Source organism: Tamandua tetradactyla, chromosome 6 (genome assembly GCF_023851605.1).
Source record: "Tamandua tetradactyla isolate mTamTet1 chromosome 6, mTamTet1.pri, whole genome shotgun sequence".
NCBI lineage: Eukaryota > Metazoa > Chordata > Mammalia > Pilosa > Myrmecophagidae > Tamandua > Tamandua tetradactyla.
The window spans coordinates 80,906,144-80,921,413 of record NC_135332.1 but is presented as its reverse complement, the minus strand read 5'-3'; the positions used below and the strand labels follow the sequence as shown (position 1 = coordinate 80,921,413).

The following is a 15,270-nucleotide window of genomic DNA, read 5'->3' as shown; positions in this document are numbered from 1 at the left end:
TTCACCCTATTGCAGAGAAGATTCCTTTTTTCTCCTAGAAAAATCTAGATTCCCAGAGTAATAAAATCTAAGCGACATAAGTAATTAGATATTTACCTTGAAACACTTGATAGGTTGGTTGGATTGGGGTTGGGTAGCCCCCGAGCTTTGAGGAGAGGTGTGGCTTCATTGTCAGCTAGGTTTGGCTACGCAATTGACAGGTCAATTTTGATTAACTGGTTGAAGAACCTTTACCTTAAAGCCTTTTATTACTGTTTGATTCTGAGATACAAGATCCTTTATAGGGGATTTGTGAAATGGATTTGGACCATAAACATATAAAGCAAAAGTGATTAACAGACAACTTGTACAAGTTGTTTTGAGTTGTCTAGATATATATGTGTGTGTGTGTGTGTGTGTGTGTGTGTGTGTGTATAGGTCATGTTAGTTATATATGTACTTTGCAGACATATAACCCTCTAATTATATCCATTTCTCCTTCATTCTTCCTCTTTTTCCTTTGGGGGGGCTGGGGACAAGTAGACCATGGGAAATTCATATGCTGGGCAACTGAAATCTGCTCGATTTGAGGAAGCTCTCCACAACTCCATAGAAGCCTCACTCAGATGTAGCAGTGTGGGTCCACGTCCAATTTTTTCCCAGCTGTACTTGGCTCCTGACCAGCATCCTTTCTCATCTGCAGGTAAGTTTCTCAATAATACAAATTTCTAGTCTCCTTTTAAATGAAGTGGGGATTCTAAATCTGGGGATTTCTGAAACAAATTGGTTAAATGTTCTGAAACAAATTGGTTAAATGTTCAAAGATGCTAGTATCCTTTTCTCAGATGTCTTTCAGAACTATGATTGTCCTTCCATACAAATCTTTTCCTTAAATTAATTGTGATTTGTTGCTCACCCAGATGTAAAACCCAAGGTGGAGGATTTGGATAAAGATTTGGTAAAATTCTATACTCAAAATGGAAGTCTAGATTTTTCTAACAATCTAACAATTAATGAAATGGAAGATGATGAAGAAATGTCTGATTCAAATAGTCCACCAATTCCCTATTCACAAAAACCTGCCCCAGAAGGGTCTTGCACTACAGATGGTGGGTTTCAGTTTGGGTTTTCCCCCCCCCCAATCCATGTAATATTGTTTGGCCTCTTTCCAATCATTACCTGTGATATTTAAGGTTAAAAACAAGTAATTATGGAAAGGAATGAGGAGGGATTCTTCTGCTCTTACTCTCACATTGTATTCCATGACTTCACAGCATATAACTGTAAGAAAGCCATGGCAAGTGTTATCACCCTGTCTTACAGATGAAGAGACTGCAGTTCACAGTGGTTGCATGACTTCTCTGATATGTGGCAAAGGGCTTTTCTATTGTACCATGTCCTTCCTGTGAGAATGCTAACATTTCAGGAATCTCTTTAGTGTTACTCCTTCTTCTTTCTACATCATTCCAAAAACAATAATAGATATATCTGATGTTTTATATTTACCTGTACATTTGTTCTGAACATTCATCCAGTTTCGCTCTAAAAGATAAATGTGTATATATATATAATGTCATCCCATTTTCTTGATTAGTATCAACTTCTTCCAACAAGCCTTTAATAAGAAAACCCTTGTATAAAGCATTGCAACATTTCATTGAATTTGGTGATTTTTAATTACACCCCCTTCCTGCCATTCAGTGGTATCCAGTGCTCTTTTCTGACCAGCACAGCCTACTTAATTTTCTGAACATCATAACCTAATAAATATATGAGTTCTACTTTATCCAGATTTATAGTACAAGTATAAAACTTGTACTGTAAAAACACTAGTTCTTCCCAGACCAACCTGGACCTAGAAAGGTTTCAATGTACAAAACTGGGTGGAGAGAGGGTGTATGTATGTTACAGTCTCAGGTGCTTAAAACATCATTGGAATCTCATCAAGAATCTTGTTTAAAAGTGAGATTTAGCTAGAGCTGGAGTAAAAGTTTGAGAGGCTGGTTTTGAAGTATCAAATTTTATATGAAAAAATGGGGAGGGGTGTTCCCCTGTTTTTCCTGTGCCCTACAAATTTAGTTTGCCTTTTGGATTATCTGGCACTGGTATTATTTATAGCCATGTATGGAAAGTTGTTCAGTGCCCACCAAGAAATAAACTCAGTAATCTAGCAGATCAGCAGATACTTCTTGAATTTTAAAACATTTGAACACTACCCTTACCCTGTAACAATTCATAAGATATAAAGAAAGGGTAGTACTTATCTAAAAGGTAAAGGAGAGTGGGCCACGGTGGCTCATCAGGCAGAGTTATCGCCTGCCATGCCAGAGATCCTGTTTTGATTCCCGGTTCCTGCCCATGCAGAAGAATAAAAAATAAAGGATAAAACATGAAGGTGAAATTTTTCTGAGAACAAAGAATCATCTCACACAAGTATAAGATTAAAATTCTAAGACCACCTGAAAATAGCAGTTCTATACTTAGATTCCCACATCATCTACATTAGTTTTTTTTTTTAACTTTTTTTATTGTATAATATAACACATATACAAAGCAAAGAAATAAAAAAGCAATCCTTTTCAAAGCCCTCTTCAATATGTGGTTACAGGACAGATCCCAGAGTTTGTCATGGGCAACCATACGATCCACTCATATTTTTCCTTCTAGTTGCTCCAGATTATAGGGTGTTAGAGACTTAAATACTTTTTTATCACCACGATTGACTTTTTCCTTCTTTTTTTGTGAGCAATAACATATATACAATAAAGCTATAAATTTCCAACACAGCACCACAATTAGTTGTAGAACATATTTCAGACTTTGACAAGGGTTGCAGTTTCACAATTTTAAGTTTTACTTGTAGCCACTGTAAAATACTGGTGACTAAAAGAGATACCAATTTAATGATTCAGCATTCATATTCATTTGTTAAGTCCTATCTTCTATGTATAATTCCAGCATCACCTTTGAGCTTTCCGTATGTCTCTTTGTGGGTGTTTGGGCTATGGCAATTCTAAATTTTTGATATTGGAAGTGTCTGTCACTAATATGGGTAGGGAGATGGAACTACCCAATGTTCTGGAAAGGCTGGGCTAGGTTTAAGGGCTTATCTGGACTAGGGACCCATCTGGAGGTTGTAAGTTTATGAAACTTACTCTAGTGCCTGGAACACTTGTGGAATCTTATTTGTTGCCCTAGGTGTTCTTTAGGATTGGCTGGAATGGTCATGTCATGGTTGAGGGTTGTCAGGTTATGATAGGTAGCAAGATCTACCTGAAGCTTGTGAAGAGCAACCTCCTGATTATCCTCTGGACTCTATTTGAATTCTCTCTGTCACTGATACTTGATTATTTATACTTCTTTTCCCCCTTTTGGTCAGGTTGTAATTGTTGATCCCACAGTGCCGGGTCTGGATTCATTGCTGGAAGTGCACTCCCATGTTGCCAGGGAGACTTTCATCCCTGCATGTATGTCCCACATAGGGGGAGGCCTGTGATTTCACTTGCAGAGTTGGGCTTGGAGAGACTGAGGCCATATCTGGGCAACAACAGAGGTCCTCCAGAAGGACTTAGAGATGCCTATAAGTAGTCGAAGCTTCTATGCTACCTACATAAGCTTCACAAGAGTAAGCCTCATGAGTGAGGGCATGGCCTATTGACTTGAATGTCCCTAACGTTTGACACAGTATCAGGGAATTCCCTGATGGTAAGGTTTAATAGTTCCATAGTCTTTCTCCCCTCCCTCAGGGGACTTTGCCAATACTTTTTTTTTTTTTAATTTTTTTATTAATCAAAAAAAAGAAAAGAAATTAACACAACATTTAGAAATCATTCCATTCTACAAATACACTCAGTAATTCTTAGTATCATCACATAGATGTATGGTCATCATTTCTTGGTACATTTGCATCGATTTAGAAAAAGAACTAGCAAAACAGCAGAAAAAGGTATAGAATGTTAATATAGAGAAGAGAATTAAAATAATAATACTACCAATATATATATATATAAAAAGGAAAAAGAAAAAAACAAAAACAAAAGATACAAACACACAAACAAACAAACAAAAAACCATATTTCAGTTGCAGCTTCATTCAGTGTTCCAACATAGTTACATTACACTGTGTAACTTCTTTACATCTCAGATTCCTTGTCTGTATAAAGGAGGAAATAGTGCCTACCTTTCAGAGTTGTGAAGATAAGTGAGATGGTGTTCATGAGACACCCACCCAGCACAGTGCCTGGCACATAGTATTTACTCATTAAATGTTAGTTATTCGGCTATAGTATTTGTTAAATACCTTTATAAACTTGGCACTTAGTTTACTTCCTCTAGCCTTGTAAATGGGCAGTTTCACTTGCCACTTTTCCAAGTAAAAGTGCAGTGAAACAAAATGGTAGAAGTTTTTTCTTTGATAAGCATATTGTGATCTTTTTATATGTTCAGTATTCTATTGTCCAGAAGTTAATATTCACCTGACAAGGTTTCTTACTAATGATGGATGACTTCAGTATGCATAATTTATATTGGGAAAAAAATTTAAGCTTCAGATATTCTATAGTCCCTGTGGACTACAATATCAATCTGTCTACACTTTTATATAAATTATGCAGATTCCAAAGACTGTGGGGGAATTGATTAAAAATATATTGATCCAGTTGGCAATGCATGTGCCCCAAATCTACCATGAAACTGGAAGATTTGATTGCCAGGAAGACTAGAAAGGTAATTTGGCTGTAGAACTGTTATTTTTTGTTATTAATGTTAGCAAGCACTTTGAACAGATAAAAATCTCTCAAATCAAGGCTAATGCTGAAGCATACAGAGTTTTAAAAATGTACTGTAGGATTCTAGCTCTTTAATATTGTTGACTTTTATCATTAATGTGAAGGTTCTCTTCTTTGCCAAATATCCAGATCCATTGCTTTTCTTCCTCCTTCTACTCTCTTGCTTTTCACCTGAGAAAATCAGCAGAGGAAAAGATAAAAGATAAAACTCAACCTCAGTAATTTAATCTGTTAATTCTCATACTGATCTTTTCTGAGCTACATGGACCTATCAGATAAGCCTCATTGGGGGGATTGCCTTTAATTATTATTTCTACTAAAAGGTTCTTAATAGTGCTTTTCCTGGGTTTTGGGTGTGCTATCTCTGCCTTGCAGCTGGGACAGTTTTCTGTCAGATGATGATGATCACACCAGAATACAAGCTCCACAGGGGCGGGGTGGGGGCACTCTAGCTAATTTCTTCAGTGCTGGATCTCTGGTGGCTGAGACAGTATCTAGCACATAGTAGAGGGCAATAAGTATTTGTGGGATGGTGGATAAATGAACGAATGACTTTAGGAATTTGGTGTACTAGGCAGCCATTGACAACCTTTTTCCAGTGTATTGGACAAATGACAAAATGCTCTCAAATGCAATCCATCTCTGAATATATATATATATATATTCTGAAATACTTTCAAAGTTATAGGACAGTTTAAAAAATAAAACTCTTACAGCACACTCCCAGCATACCCAATACTCAGATACCTAGATCCATCAACTTTTTATATTTTGCCACATTTGGTATATAATTCTATCCATCTACCTATTCCCCATCATCTCTGAATATATTTCAAGTATTTGTCCTAATTATATTAATGTTTGAATTTCCAGAAAGTGACAGAATAAACTAATATCTCTATGTCACTTACCAGAGGTTGTGACTATCTCTTGTTTATCACTGTTTCTCCAGCTGTCAGCACAATGCCTGGCAAATAGGAGGTGCTCAATAAATTATTGTTAAATGAATAACAAAACATTTGACTGCCCATGTATAGATGCTCTGAATTGATTGCCAGCATTCTGAGATTGGGACATTGTAGGCTATTGTCTTTAATTCCTTCTGTATCTTTGTTAATTATGTAACATCTTGGTTTAGGGGTTTAAGAAAAGTGTACCATTTCATCAGTGAATTTATTTTCAGTTAGTTGTATGTGTACAGAGATACTGTATATATGAGATTTGGAATGCCCTTTCTTACTTACAACTTTTTTGTCCTAGTTCACCTATATGCCAATAAATGTATTGTGTCCCCATTATATGCAACCAGCAGAACTCATTCTCTTACTTTCTGCATTTTCCTCTGTGTATTAAAGAGATCAGAAAAGCTGATTTCTAATAAATTAAAGCATGTTTAATTAGTCTCCCAGACTGCCCATTTCTTTTTTCCCCATGCCTCTTGCTCCAAGCATGTCAATGAAAGTTTTATTTTGTTTAATATGTCTGAATGAGGAATGGTTTGGGTGGTCAAAATAAAGGAATAATAAGCTAGATAGTTTGAATAAAGAGGAAATGAGAATCTCATACAACTTGATATCAGAAAATATAACCAAATTTCATAAAGCCTTAAAGTTCACAGTACTTTGGGTTTGCACATCTCTCTTCATTCTCTGCTCTTCTCTCTGCAGAGCAGCTTTTTCTTCATTGGTCTTAATTTGTTCTCTCCCACATCTTAACTTAAAAGTGGTTGATGTCACCCCTCTGGTTCCAATTTTACATCATCTTAAAAATCCAGGGTCCTGTGCCATCTAACTTACTCTTGTTTATTTATTTAAAAATTCCATGAGAGAGACTCTAGCCCAGACTATTGGTCCACAGTCTGGTCAACTGTGACCCTGGAGGCAGGTGCACATGGTGTATACAGTAGAAAACCAGGCCTAGGACCATCAGGCTCTCCTGATGGAAATAATGGGCATCTCTGGAATCAAACTTTTAATTACTGTTATGCCAATTATCTAAATTCTATTACATGATATTCTTTGATTTATTTCCCTAACCATTACCCTTTTGAGGCAGCATTTAAGTTATTTTTAGTCTTTCACTGTCATAAAATAATTCTGAGAAACCATTTTTGGTACCTTTTTTTTGTTGTCCCTTGCTTGATATTATTTCCTTGAAATTGGGAAGTTATTGGGTGAAAGAATGTGAATTTTCTTATGTTTTTTAAATATGTAAATGTAGTACATCAATTTACAAGGCCACCAGTAACTTTGTATTTCCTAATTTCAGGGTTTTCTGGAAACTGTATTGGCTGTGGAGAAAGAGGATTTCGGTATTTCATGGAATTTTCTAACCACATTAACTTGAAGGTCACCACCCAGCCAAAGAAGCAGAATTGCTTAAAGTGCTACCTAGTCAGAAGCTCCCAGGGTGTACTGTCAAAGGGACCTCTTATCTATTGGAAAGGTAGAGTCAACTTCTAATAGAGAAAGGAATGGGAGTGGTGATTTTACTATGTGGCAAGTACTCCATACAGGGTTCAACTTTCAAGTGTGATATAGATAAATAGCCAAAGTTCAGAAGGCTATCCAAAAAATGTAAAGCTGTCCAGTAGTTTATTTGACCTGCTTTCTTATTTTTAGCAAATACTGTTCAAGTTTAGGAAAAGTACATGTCTCTAGTTGCATTTGTCTTTTGGGCATGGGGTGGGGTATAGCTCTTGGGGGAAAAATGTATTCTTTCTAGCTCTTCTGTCATTTAGAGAGGACCGCAAAGTGTGGGTTACCTGGTCAGATGGTTTTTTTTACTTTACTCAGATTCTTTCATAATTCTAAAGCATCTGTATTTTTCTATTTTAATGAGACCTAATAATACATTGAATAAATAACACTCTCTTCATAATACCTGGGGATATGCATTATTAAGTTGACAAAGTTCTTTTTTTATGTTAGGAAGAACTTAAATAATCTATGTGTAGACATGAATCCAGTTAAAACTTCATATCTTCATGTGTTTGTAGGAACTGGCATACTTCTATTCATTATTCTAATATAGGCATAATTAATCCTTATTCTATTGAGGAGTTTCTTAGATCCTCATATCCCCCCTGTATAATAATAGTCTTTAATATTTCCTTTTTTTTGTCTATACAAGATTTTTGCCTTGAGAAACAGCAAAATAAATATAAATTACAACTGCAGATTTGTCTTTGAGTCCTTGAGTAATTGCTCTTCATTGTATTTGAAATGGCATTCTATAATTCTTCAGGAAATATCTACATTTTCTAAGCTGGGTATCATCAGAGCTTAATATTGAATCATGCTCATGGTGAATTACAGATAACTCTTTGTCCTAATGAAAAGTCTGAAGAATTTTCCTTTAGAAAAATAATTTTGAACCCTAGCAAAAGAGTAAAAGTAGGAGGAATATCGCCTCCCTCCTCCTTAACTTGCTTGTATAGCTCTTATTTTGGTTGCATAAAATGCATTTAACTTGCTCAAGGATAATTCATCTTTCTGGTAAAGAATGCCATTGTGAAATAGTTTATGTGACAGTGATCATGGGTGGTTTCTGAAACCTCACCATTATACCAATTGCTGTTTTGATATTGGAATTATATACATATTCATATATACAACATTTATATACTAATATACATATAGACACACAACATACATAATGTGGAGATAGGCTTTTAGGTAAAAATAGACTAGTTCTTCTTGGAAGATCATAGAGTAGAAGAAAGCTATAGAAAACTGCCTCAAACCCTTGACTGTATCTGATAAACTTATAAACTCTCTAAAGGACCCTGTTTAATCAATTTTGTCATGGACAACCACTTATATCCCTTTTCACATGCTGTCTTTAGAGATTAATGTGGCAAAGCATATAGTACAATTTGCTTGGAAATTAAAGCTCTGCAGGTACTTGCAGTTGTACCCATATCAGTACAAATTACTTTTAAAATACTGTACCAGAGTCCTGTTAATAGCAGCTTCCTTAAAATGCAGCCTGATATTACATGATCATTGATCATCTTGACTATTGTCTATTTCATTTAATAAGAATTAAGACTATATTTAAGCATTTCTAAATCTTCTCTTCTGCCTATAAATTTGCTTTTGCTTCTATTTGGGGATGTAAATTAAGGTTAAGTAGAAAAAGTTGAAGGCAATCTAGATGGATTCTAGGTTACTGTTCCATACTTTAAATCAATTCTAGAAAGGAAGTTAACTGTGTTTGAAAGTTTATTGGGATTTTTAGATTATTGATACTTTAGCCTTTGTCTTATCCATAAAATTAACATGACTATATTGGATATGAGTGTTTTTTTCCTTGGGAACTAGTCTATGGGAACCAAAAGTCTGATTGTTCTTTGTAACCATTTCTTTTCTCCCAAACATGACATCTGGCCCTAGGAAAAAGAACTGCATTCAGTAGTTGAACTGTGTTGGTGGTATCAGGATTAGGGAAAGAGGTGGCTCTGACAAGGAAAATGGCTACCATTTAAGGAGCATAAATTTATTTTAGAGATTGTCTGTCTTTGTTCCCCCATCAGCTATTTTAACAAACATTGATCTACTCATATAATATGATTTTTATTCCTTTCTAGAATCTAGAAGCCGACAGTCTTCTGCTACTTGTCACTCTGTTAAGCCAAACTCTTCTTTATCCTCAACTGTGACCCCAGAGAATGGAACAACTAATGGATATAAGTCAGGATTCATTCAGACAGGTATGGAGGGTGGATATTTTCTTTGGGAATTTAAAGCTGCAGTTGTATCTTTAGTTAGGCATTTTAAACTTGCTATTAGCTGGTTTGAATAGAGATCTTTAAAATGGAAGTATTACTTGAGTTACTATTAGAATTAGAACTCAGCATTAAAATAGGTCAGACTGTAGCCAGGATTCAAGACCAGACTTTCTTGCAAGTGCTAGACAGGGGATAGAGAAAGGAGGTGACACTGGTAGGAAATCTAGCTCAAACAAGGACCTGACTGTAGGTAGGACCTCTCTGCAGTAGACAATAGGTGGAAATCTAGATATGATGGAAATATGCACAGAGCTATCACATGGTAGGTTTTAGAGACATCCTGATGAAGACTGAAGTTCCAGCACAGGACTCTAGCTAAGCTCATGGAATGTTACAGGGAGCAGTTCACTAACTCGGAGGCAAAGTAAGATCTCACGGTTTAGTCTTGGATCACAAAGGATGAAACCATGATCTAGTTTAGAGGTGTAACCAATGACCCAATAAAATCTTAGTGCCTGAAACTTGGATATCATAATAGGATTAGCAGAATGGCTGATCTGATACTGAGTAGATAAACTACTAGTCTAAGGCTTCTAAAATTTCTCCAGCACTGGCACAGTCCCTGAGGTCAGGGTAAGGCTGCAAGTGGGACTCAGTGGTTCCAGTTGACTGGAGAACTGTAACTGAAAAGATTGTTGCAGATAGAATTTGAGAAAATGACTCAGAACCAGTCTAAGTTATATCTTAGGCAAGAAGAAAAGTATTTTAAAGGAGCTTTTGCATTTTTTTAAATTTCACATGCTTTTGGAAGTTCCTTTTACCAACTTTATTTAAAAAACTTCTTAACATTTGTGCATTGACCTTGCCAATGTCTACTCAACCACAGCAAGTTGAAAAGACTGTTCATTTATTTCACTACTAGCATAACTCTTTCAAATTTATGTGAACTGGAAAATTGTTTCTACTTATTTTCAAGTTGGAGGTGATTATTAGGATATGTTAGCAACACTAGCAATGATAATAAAAGCTAACTTTATTTTGTGGCATTTCTTGCTAAATGCTAGCACTTAGCTAAGTCTACTTCATCTTGAATAAGAAAGTCTACCTTTCAAACCATCTAGAAGATTCAGATAGAGGCTTTGAGCTAAGAGGAAAGGTTATTTCTCTTTAGAATAAATAAGAGAATATAGTATCACTAGGTATTGAAGAAAGAAAATAGTTGGCATTTGGCTCTTGTCATTTACAATAATGATAAACCTACAAGTCTGTCCTAGAATATTATTTTAGTAATTTGATTGATTTCATGGTACATCTTTTGCCATTAGACCTTGGGCTAATGAAATGTAATTTTTAAATGATAGTATTAACAATATTTACTTCATTCCAGCAAAACTTATTAAATGTTTATTATGTTTAAGAACTTGTTAGATACCATAAGACAGGATTCCTATACTTACTTGACTTATGACTATGATGATTTATAAACCACTCTTGTCAGGAATATAAAGCCCTCATATTTAGTAAGAGGACTAGGTGGACATATAAATAACCGGTTGTAAGTGAAAATAGTGAAAAAATATTAAGATATTAATAAACAATGATGCAGTTTTAGTTATAACAGGACATAATTTTGATAACAAATGTTTCTTTGAATAGAGGAAATCAAGATTGAGGATTTGACAAAGACTCAGTTGCCAAGAAGAGACAAAGGCAGGGAAGAGAAGGACATAGACTGACTAAAAGTGAACACAAGTGGCCAAGTGTATGCCAATATTTTGAATGTCACTTGAGGGAGTGTAATGTAAGGGGTAATGTGACCACAAAATTAGTTATTAACAATTTTAGATCAAATCCAGAAATTTTAATTATAAGTGAAGCTTAATGTCTAGAACTTTCATCTTGATGAATTATGTTTATAGATTCTTCAACAGTAGTATCCTTATTCCTACACATGTTGAAAGTCATAGGCTGTAAGGCTTTCATGTGAGTGTGATAATGTTATTGCAAGTGTTAGGTATGCAGCATCTCATTGACAGATAGATTGAGATTCATCTTTCTACAGGAGATTGTCTTCTTAATCTGTAATGGTGGCAATGTTTAGACAAATCTGCACTTGGTGACTGCCTGTGAGCAACATTTCTTAGCCTGAAATGTATGTACACACACTGCATCATATTTGAAGAAGGTTACCCTGCTGTTTATACAGCTTTGCTTTGAGCAAAGCAAAGTGCTAGATATTCTGCTCTGGCTGGATTGCTACTCAGCCCTTGCAGCATATTTTCTTTCAACATTTTAATGTCATTAATAACTCAACTTTTAATCATCATTCCTTATGAAATGTTTTATAATTTTGTATAAGGGTGGCTATATATTTATAGATATTTACATACAAACATTATATAAATATGCCACCTCCACTCCACATATAAATGTATTTAATCAGGATAAGAACTCAAGAATAGATGAAAATGAAATCTTTACCTAACCCAAGATTTTGACATTTTTCTACTATGTTTTCTTCTAAAAATTGTGTTGTTGTAGCTCTTACATTTATACCTGTGGTCCATTTTGCATTAATTTTCACATGTGGTATGAGGTGAGAATCTAAGTTCTATTTACATGTTGATATCCAGTTGGCCCAGCACCATTTATTGGACAGATTATCTTCTCTCCAGTGAATTACATTTGTCAAAAATCAATGGACTATAAATAAAAGGATTTATTTCTGGAAAAACTGATAAATTGGGCTTCATCAAAATTTGAAAGTTTTGCACTTCAAAAAGGCACAGGGTGCACAGCTAGTTCAGTGGTTAGAATGCACGCCTTTCATGCAGGAGACCCAGGTTCAGTTCCTGAACCATGCACCCCCAAAAAAAAAAAACACAAAAAACAAAGCACAGCTAAAGAAAATGAAAAGAAATGAGCAAAAGCCAGGGAAAAAACAATTGCAAAATACATGTCTGATTAAGGATTTGTAACCAGAATTTACAAAGAGCTCAATAATTAGAAGACAACCAATCCATTCAAAACATGGACAAAGGGGTTGAATAGACATTTCCACAAAGAACATATACAAATGACTAATAGCACTTGAAAAAATGGTCAACATCAGTAGTCCTTAGGGAAATGCAAATCAAAACTACGAGATTCCACTTGCCACATATTAGAATGACTAAATAAAAGAGACAGAAAATAGCAAGTATTGATGAAAATATAGAGGAATATAAACATGTTACAGTCCCTTTGGAGTACAATTTGGCAATTTCTGAAAAGTTAAAGCTACCATACAGCAGAGCAGTTCCACTACAAGTATCTGGCCCAGAGAATTGAAAAATATAATCATGCAAAGCTTGCACATAAATTAATTAATTGCACATTATTAATTATAGACACAAACTTGAAACCAACTAAATGTCAGTCAGCTTGTGAATAGATAGACAAAAATGTATTATATATATATCAATACACTAGAATACATTTTGGCAATAACAAGGAACAAATTATTAACACCTGCTATGTCATGGATGAACCTTAAAAACATTATGCTAACTGAAAAAACTATGTGCAAAAGATGATGTATTATATAATTCCATTTATAGAAAATGTTTAGAAGAGGCAAATTTATAAAGACAAAGTAGATTAGTGGTTGCAGGAACAGGCAGTGAAAACAGAGACAGACTGAAAATAGGTTGGTGCATCTTAACGGTGGGAGATGAAAATGTTCTAAAAGTAATTTATGGTGATGGTTGCACCACTCAGTAAAGTTATAAAAATCATTGAATCATTTTTCCCTTTTGCCATTTAAAATGGGCAAATTTTATGATTTGTGAAATATACCTCAATTAAGTTGTTTTTTGAAAAAATAGATCAATAAAAGCTTCTCTGCAAGTAAGATGAGATCATTTGGAAGTGGGGGTTCCTCCATAAAAATATTAAAAATAATGTTTTATGATTTATAGTATAAAGATGAATACATTAATATTATATACTAAAGCACTTCTTTCATCCTAAAAGTTGATTTTTTTCCTTCTGTTTCTAATGTAAGTTAAAACATTTTCATCAGCCCCTGAGGGTATTGTGGACTGTAGGTTCTATGCTTACTGTGCCTAATAGAGAAGTCAGCCCTGTTATTTGAATCAGAGATATTGTCTTAGAAATGATATTTTCCTGTCTATGAGCTACTGCAGGCTCAAAGTAATAAAAAACCCCTTACTATCTTAGGGTTGTGTATTAAAGTAAAAACAATTACATATGAGAGGATTTTCCCTACCATATAACAAGCTTATAAAGCTTTAGTAATAAAGACAGTGTGAAGTTGGCACAAGGTAGAGGTATAAGCAGTAGAATAGAGTAAAAAGCCCCCCAAAAGATTCACATACCATATAAATATTTCATATGTAGCAGGGGTGACTTGCAGATTAGTGGAACATTTCAATGAATGGTACTGAGAAATAGAATATTCTGTGTTGAAAAAAAATGAAACTGCATCCCTGTTTTATACACTACACAAAAATCAATTTCTGGTAGCTTGAAGATCTAAAGATGAAAGGCAAAACTATCAGGCTTTTAGAAGATATTGTAGAATACCTTTATGATCACAGGGTTATGAAGAATATCTTAAAATAGAGACAAAGGGCTGATCATAAAATAAAAAATCTTATCTACTACATTAAAATGACAACTTCTAATTATTAGAAGACACCATAAAAAGAGAAACCATAAATGACGAGCCATAGGTTAGGAGAACTTATGTGTAATGCATAAAACCAACAAAGGACTAGTGTCAAGAATATATAAAGAATGCCTATGAATCAATAAGTAAAAGACCAACCTGTAGAAAAATGAGCAGTATTAAATAGGCACTTCACAAAGAGGAAATTCAAGTAGCTAATAAATACATGAAAAGATGCTTAACCTCTTTGGACATTAGGGAAATTACATTAAAAACACAGTGAGATACCATTATACACACACCAAATTGGCAATAATTTGGTATATGACAATAGTAAATGCCAATAAAGAAATAAGAACTATCATACACTATTGGGGGGAGTGTTAATTGATCCTACTGCTTTTCAAGTAATTTGCTATATCATAGTAAAGCAGAAAATATGTATATCCTATGATTTAGATGTTCCTTTCACTAAAGAAATTCTTGAACATGCGTCCAAAGAGATGTTTCCAAGACTATTCATACCAGTGTTCCTCATAGTTAATCCCCAAGTGGAACAACTCAAATCTTCATCAACAATAGTATGGCTAAATACATTTTGATTATGATTATGTAATGGAATATCATATACCAATGAAAATGAATAAAAGCTACATGCAGCGTTATGGATGAATCTCATAAACATAATGTTGAAAAAGAAATATTCCCGAAAGAATCTATCCAATATGACTTGGGTACTGTTAAGTTCAAAAACAGACAAAACTGGACTACCAATCTCTGACCACAGTTGTTCTGTGCTCAGGGGTGCACAGAACCCGGGTGATGGTTCTTGTCCTCTAGAACAGGAACAGAGAAAAATCTGCCCAGGAAGAAGCAGAATCATGAAGGGTCCAGTTGTGGTTTTTGGAGATTCAATCTGAGGTCTGTCCCCAGATCCTCAGGTCATACAGGAGACCAACATGGAACAAGAGCTCACTGGGGGTAAAAGAAAAGGTGGCTGGTGGGCACAAATTGCCACATCCCATTTTCTTCTCTAAGAGCAGGATTTCCACTTTCCAAGCCTGATGAGATCTCCCAGCTGGAACAAGATGTACAGATCA

General features: G+C 35.0%; 1 protein-coding gene across 3 annotated transcripts; it reads left to right on the top strand.

The window, feature by feature from the left end:
• Positions 1 to 486: 486 nt before the first annotated feature.
• LOC143688461 (GREB1-like protein) lies at positions 487 to 15,194 on the top strand. Of its 3 annotated transcripts, none has more exons than XM_077166380.1 (4): positions 487 to 682; positions 7,035 to 7,211; positions 9,358 to 9,480; positions 11,561 to 15,194. In XM_077166380.1, exons 1-4 carry the CDS (start codon positions 526 to 528, stop codon positions 11,581 to 11,583), a joined length of 480 nt encoding a protein of 159 aa, XP_077022495.1. In that variant the 5' UTR covers positions 487 to 525; the 3' UTR covers positions 11,584 to 15,194. The 3 variants fall into 3 exon arrangements, 2 of the variants coding, with proteins under 2 accessions (XP_077022495.1, XP_077022494.1); XM_077166379.1 differs by lacking the exon at positions 11,561 to 15,194 and adding an exon at positions 11,155 to 11,546; XR_013178090.1 differs by lacking the exons at positions 487 to 682; positions 11,561 to 15,194 and adding an exon at positions 4,549 to 4,704 and having other exon boundaries at positions 9,358 to 11,139.
• The last annotated feature ends 76 nt before the right edge of the window (positions 15,195 to 15,270 follow it).

What these genes read in the sequence shown, in the direction of transcription:
- LOC143688461 (XM_077166379.1), top strand. Translation starts at nt 526, where the DNA reads ATGGGAAATTCATATGCTGGGCAACTGAAATCTGCTCGATTTGAGGAA. An exon ending in ACCTCTTATCTATTGGAAAG is followed by an intron (nt 7,212 to 9,357) that starts GTAGAGTCAACT and finishes ATTCCTTTCTAG; the next exon opens with AATCTAGAAGCCGACAGTCT. An exon ending in GTCAGGATTCATTCAGACAG is followed by an intron (nt 9,481 to 11,154) that starts GTATGGAGGGTG and finishes TTCTTTGAATAG; the next exon opens with AGGAAATCAAGATTGAGGAT.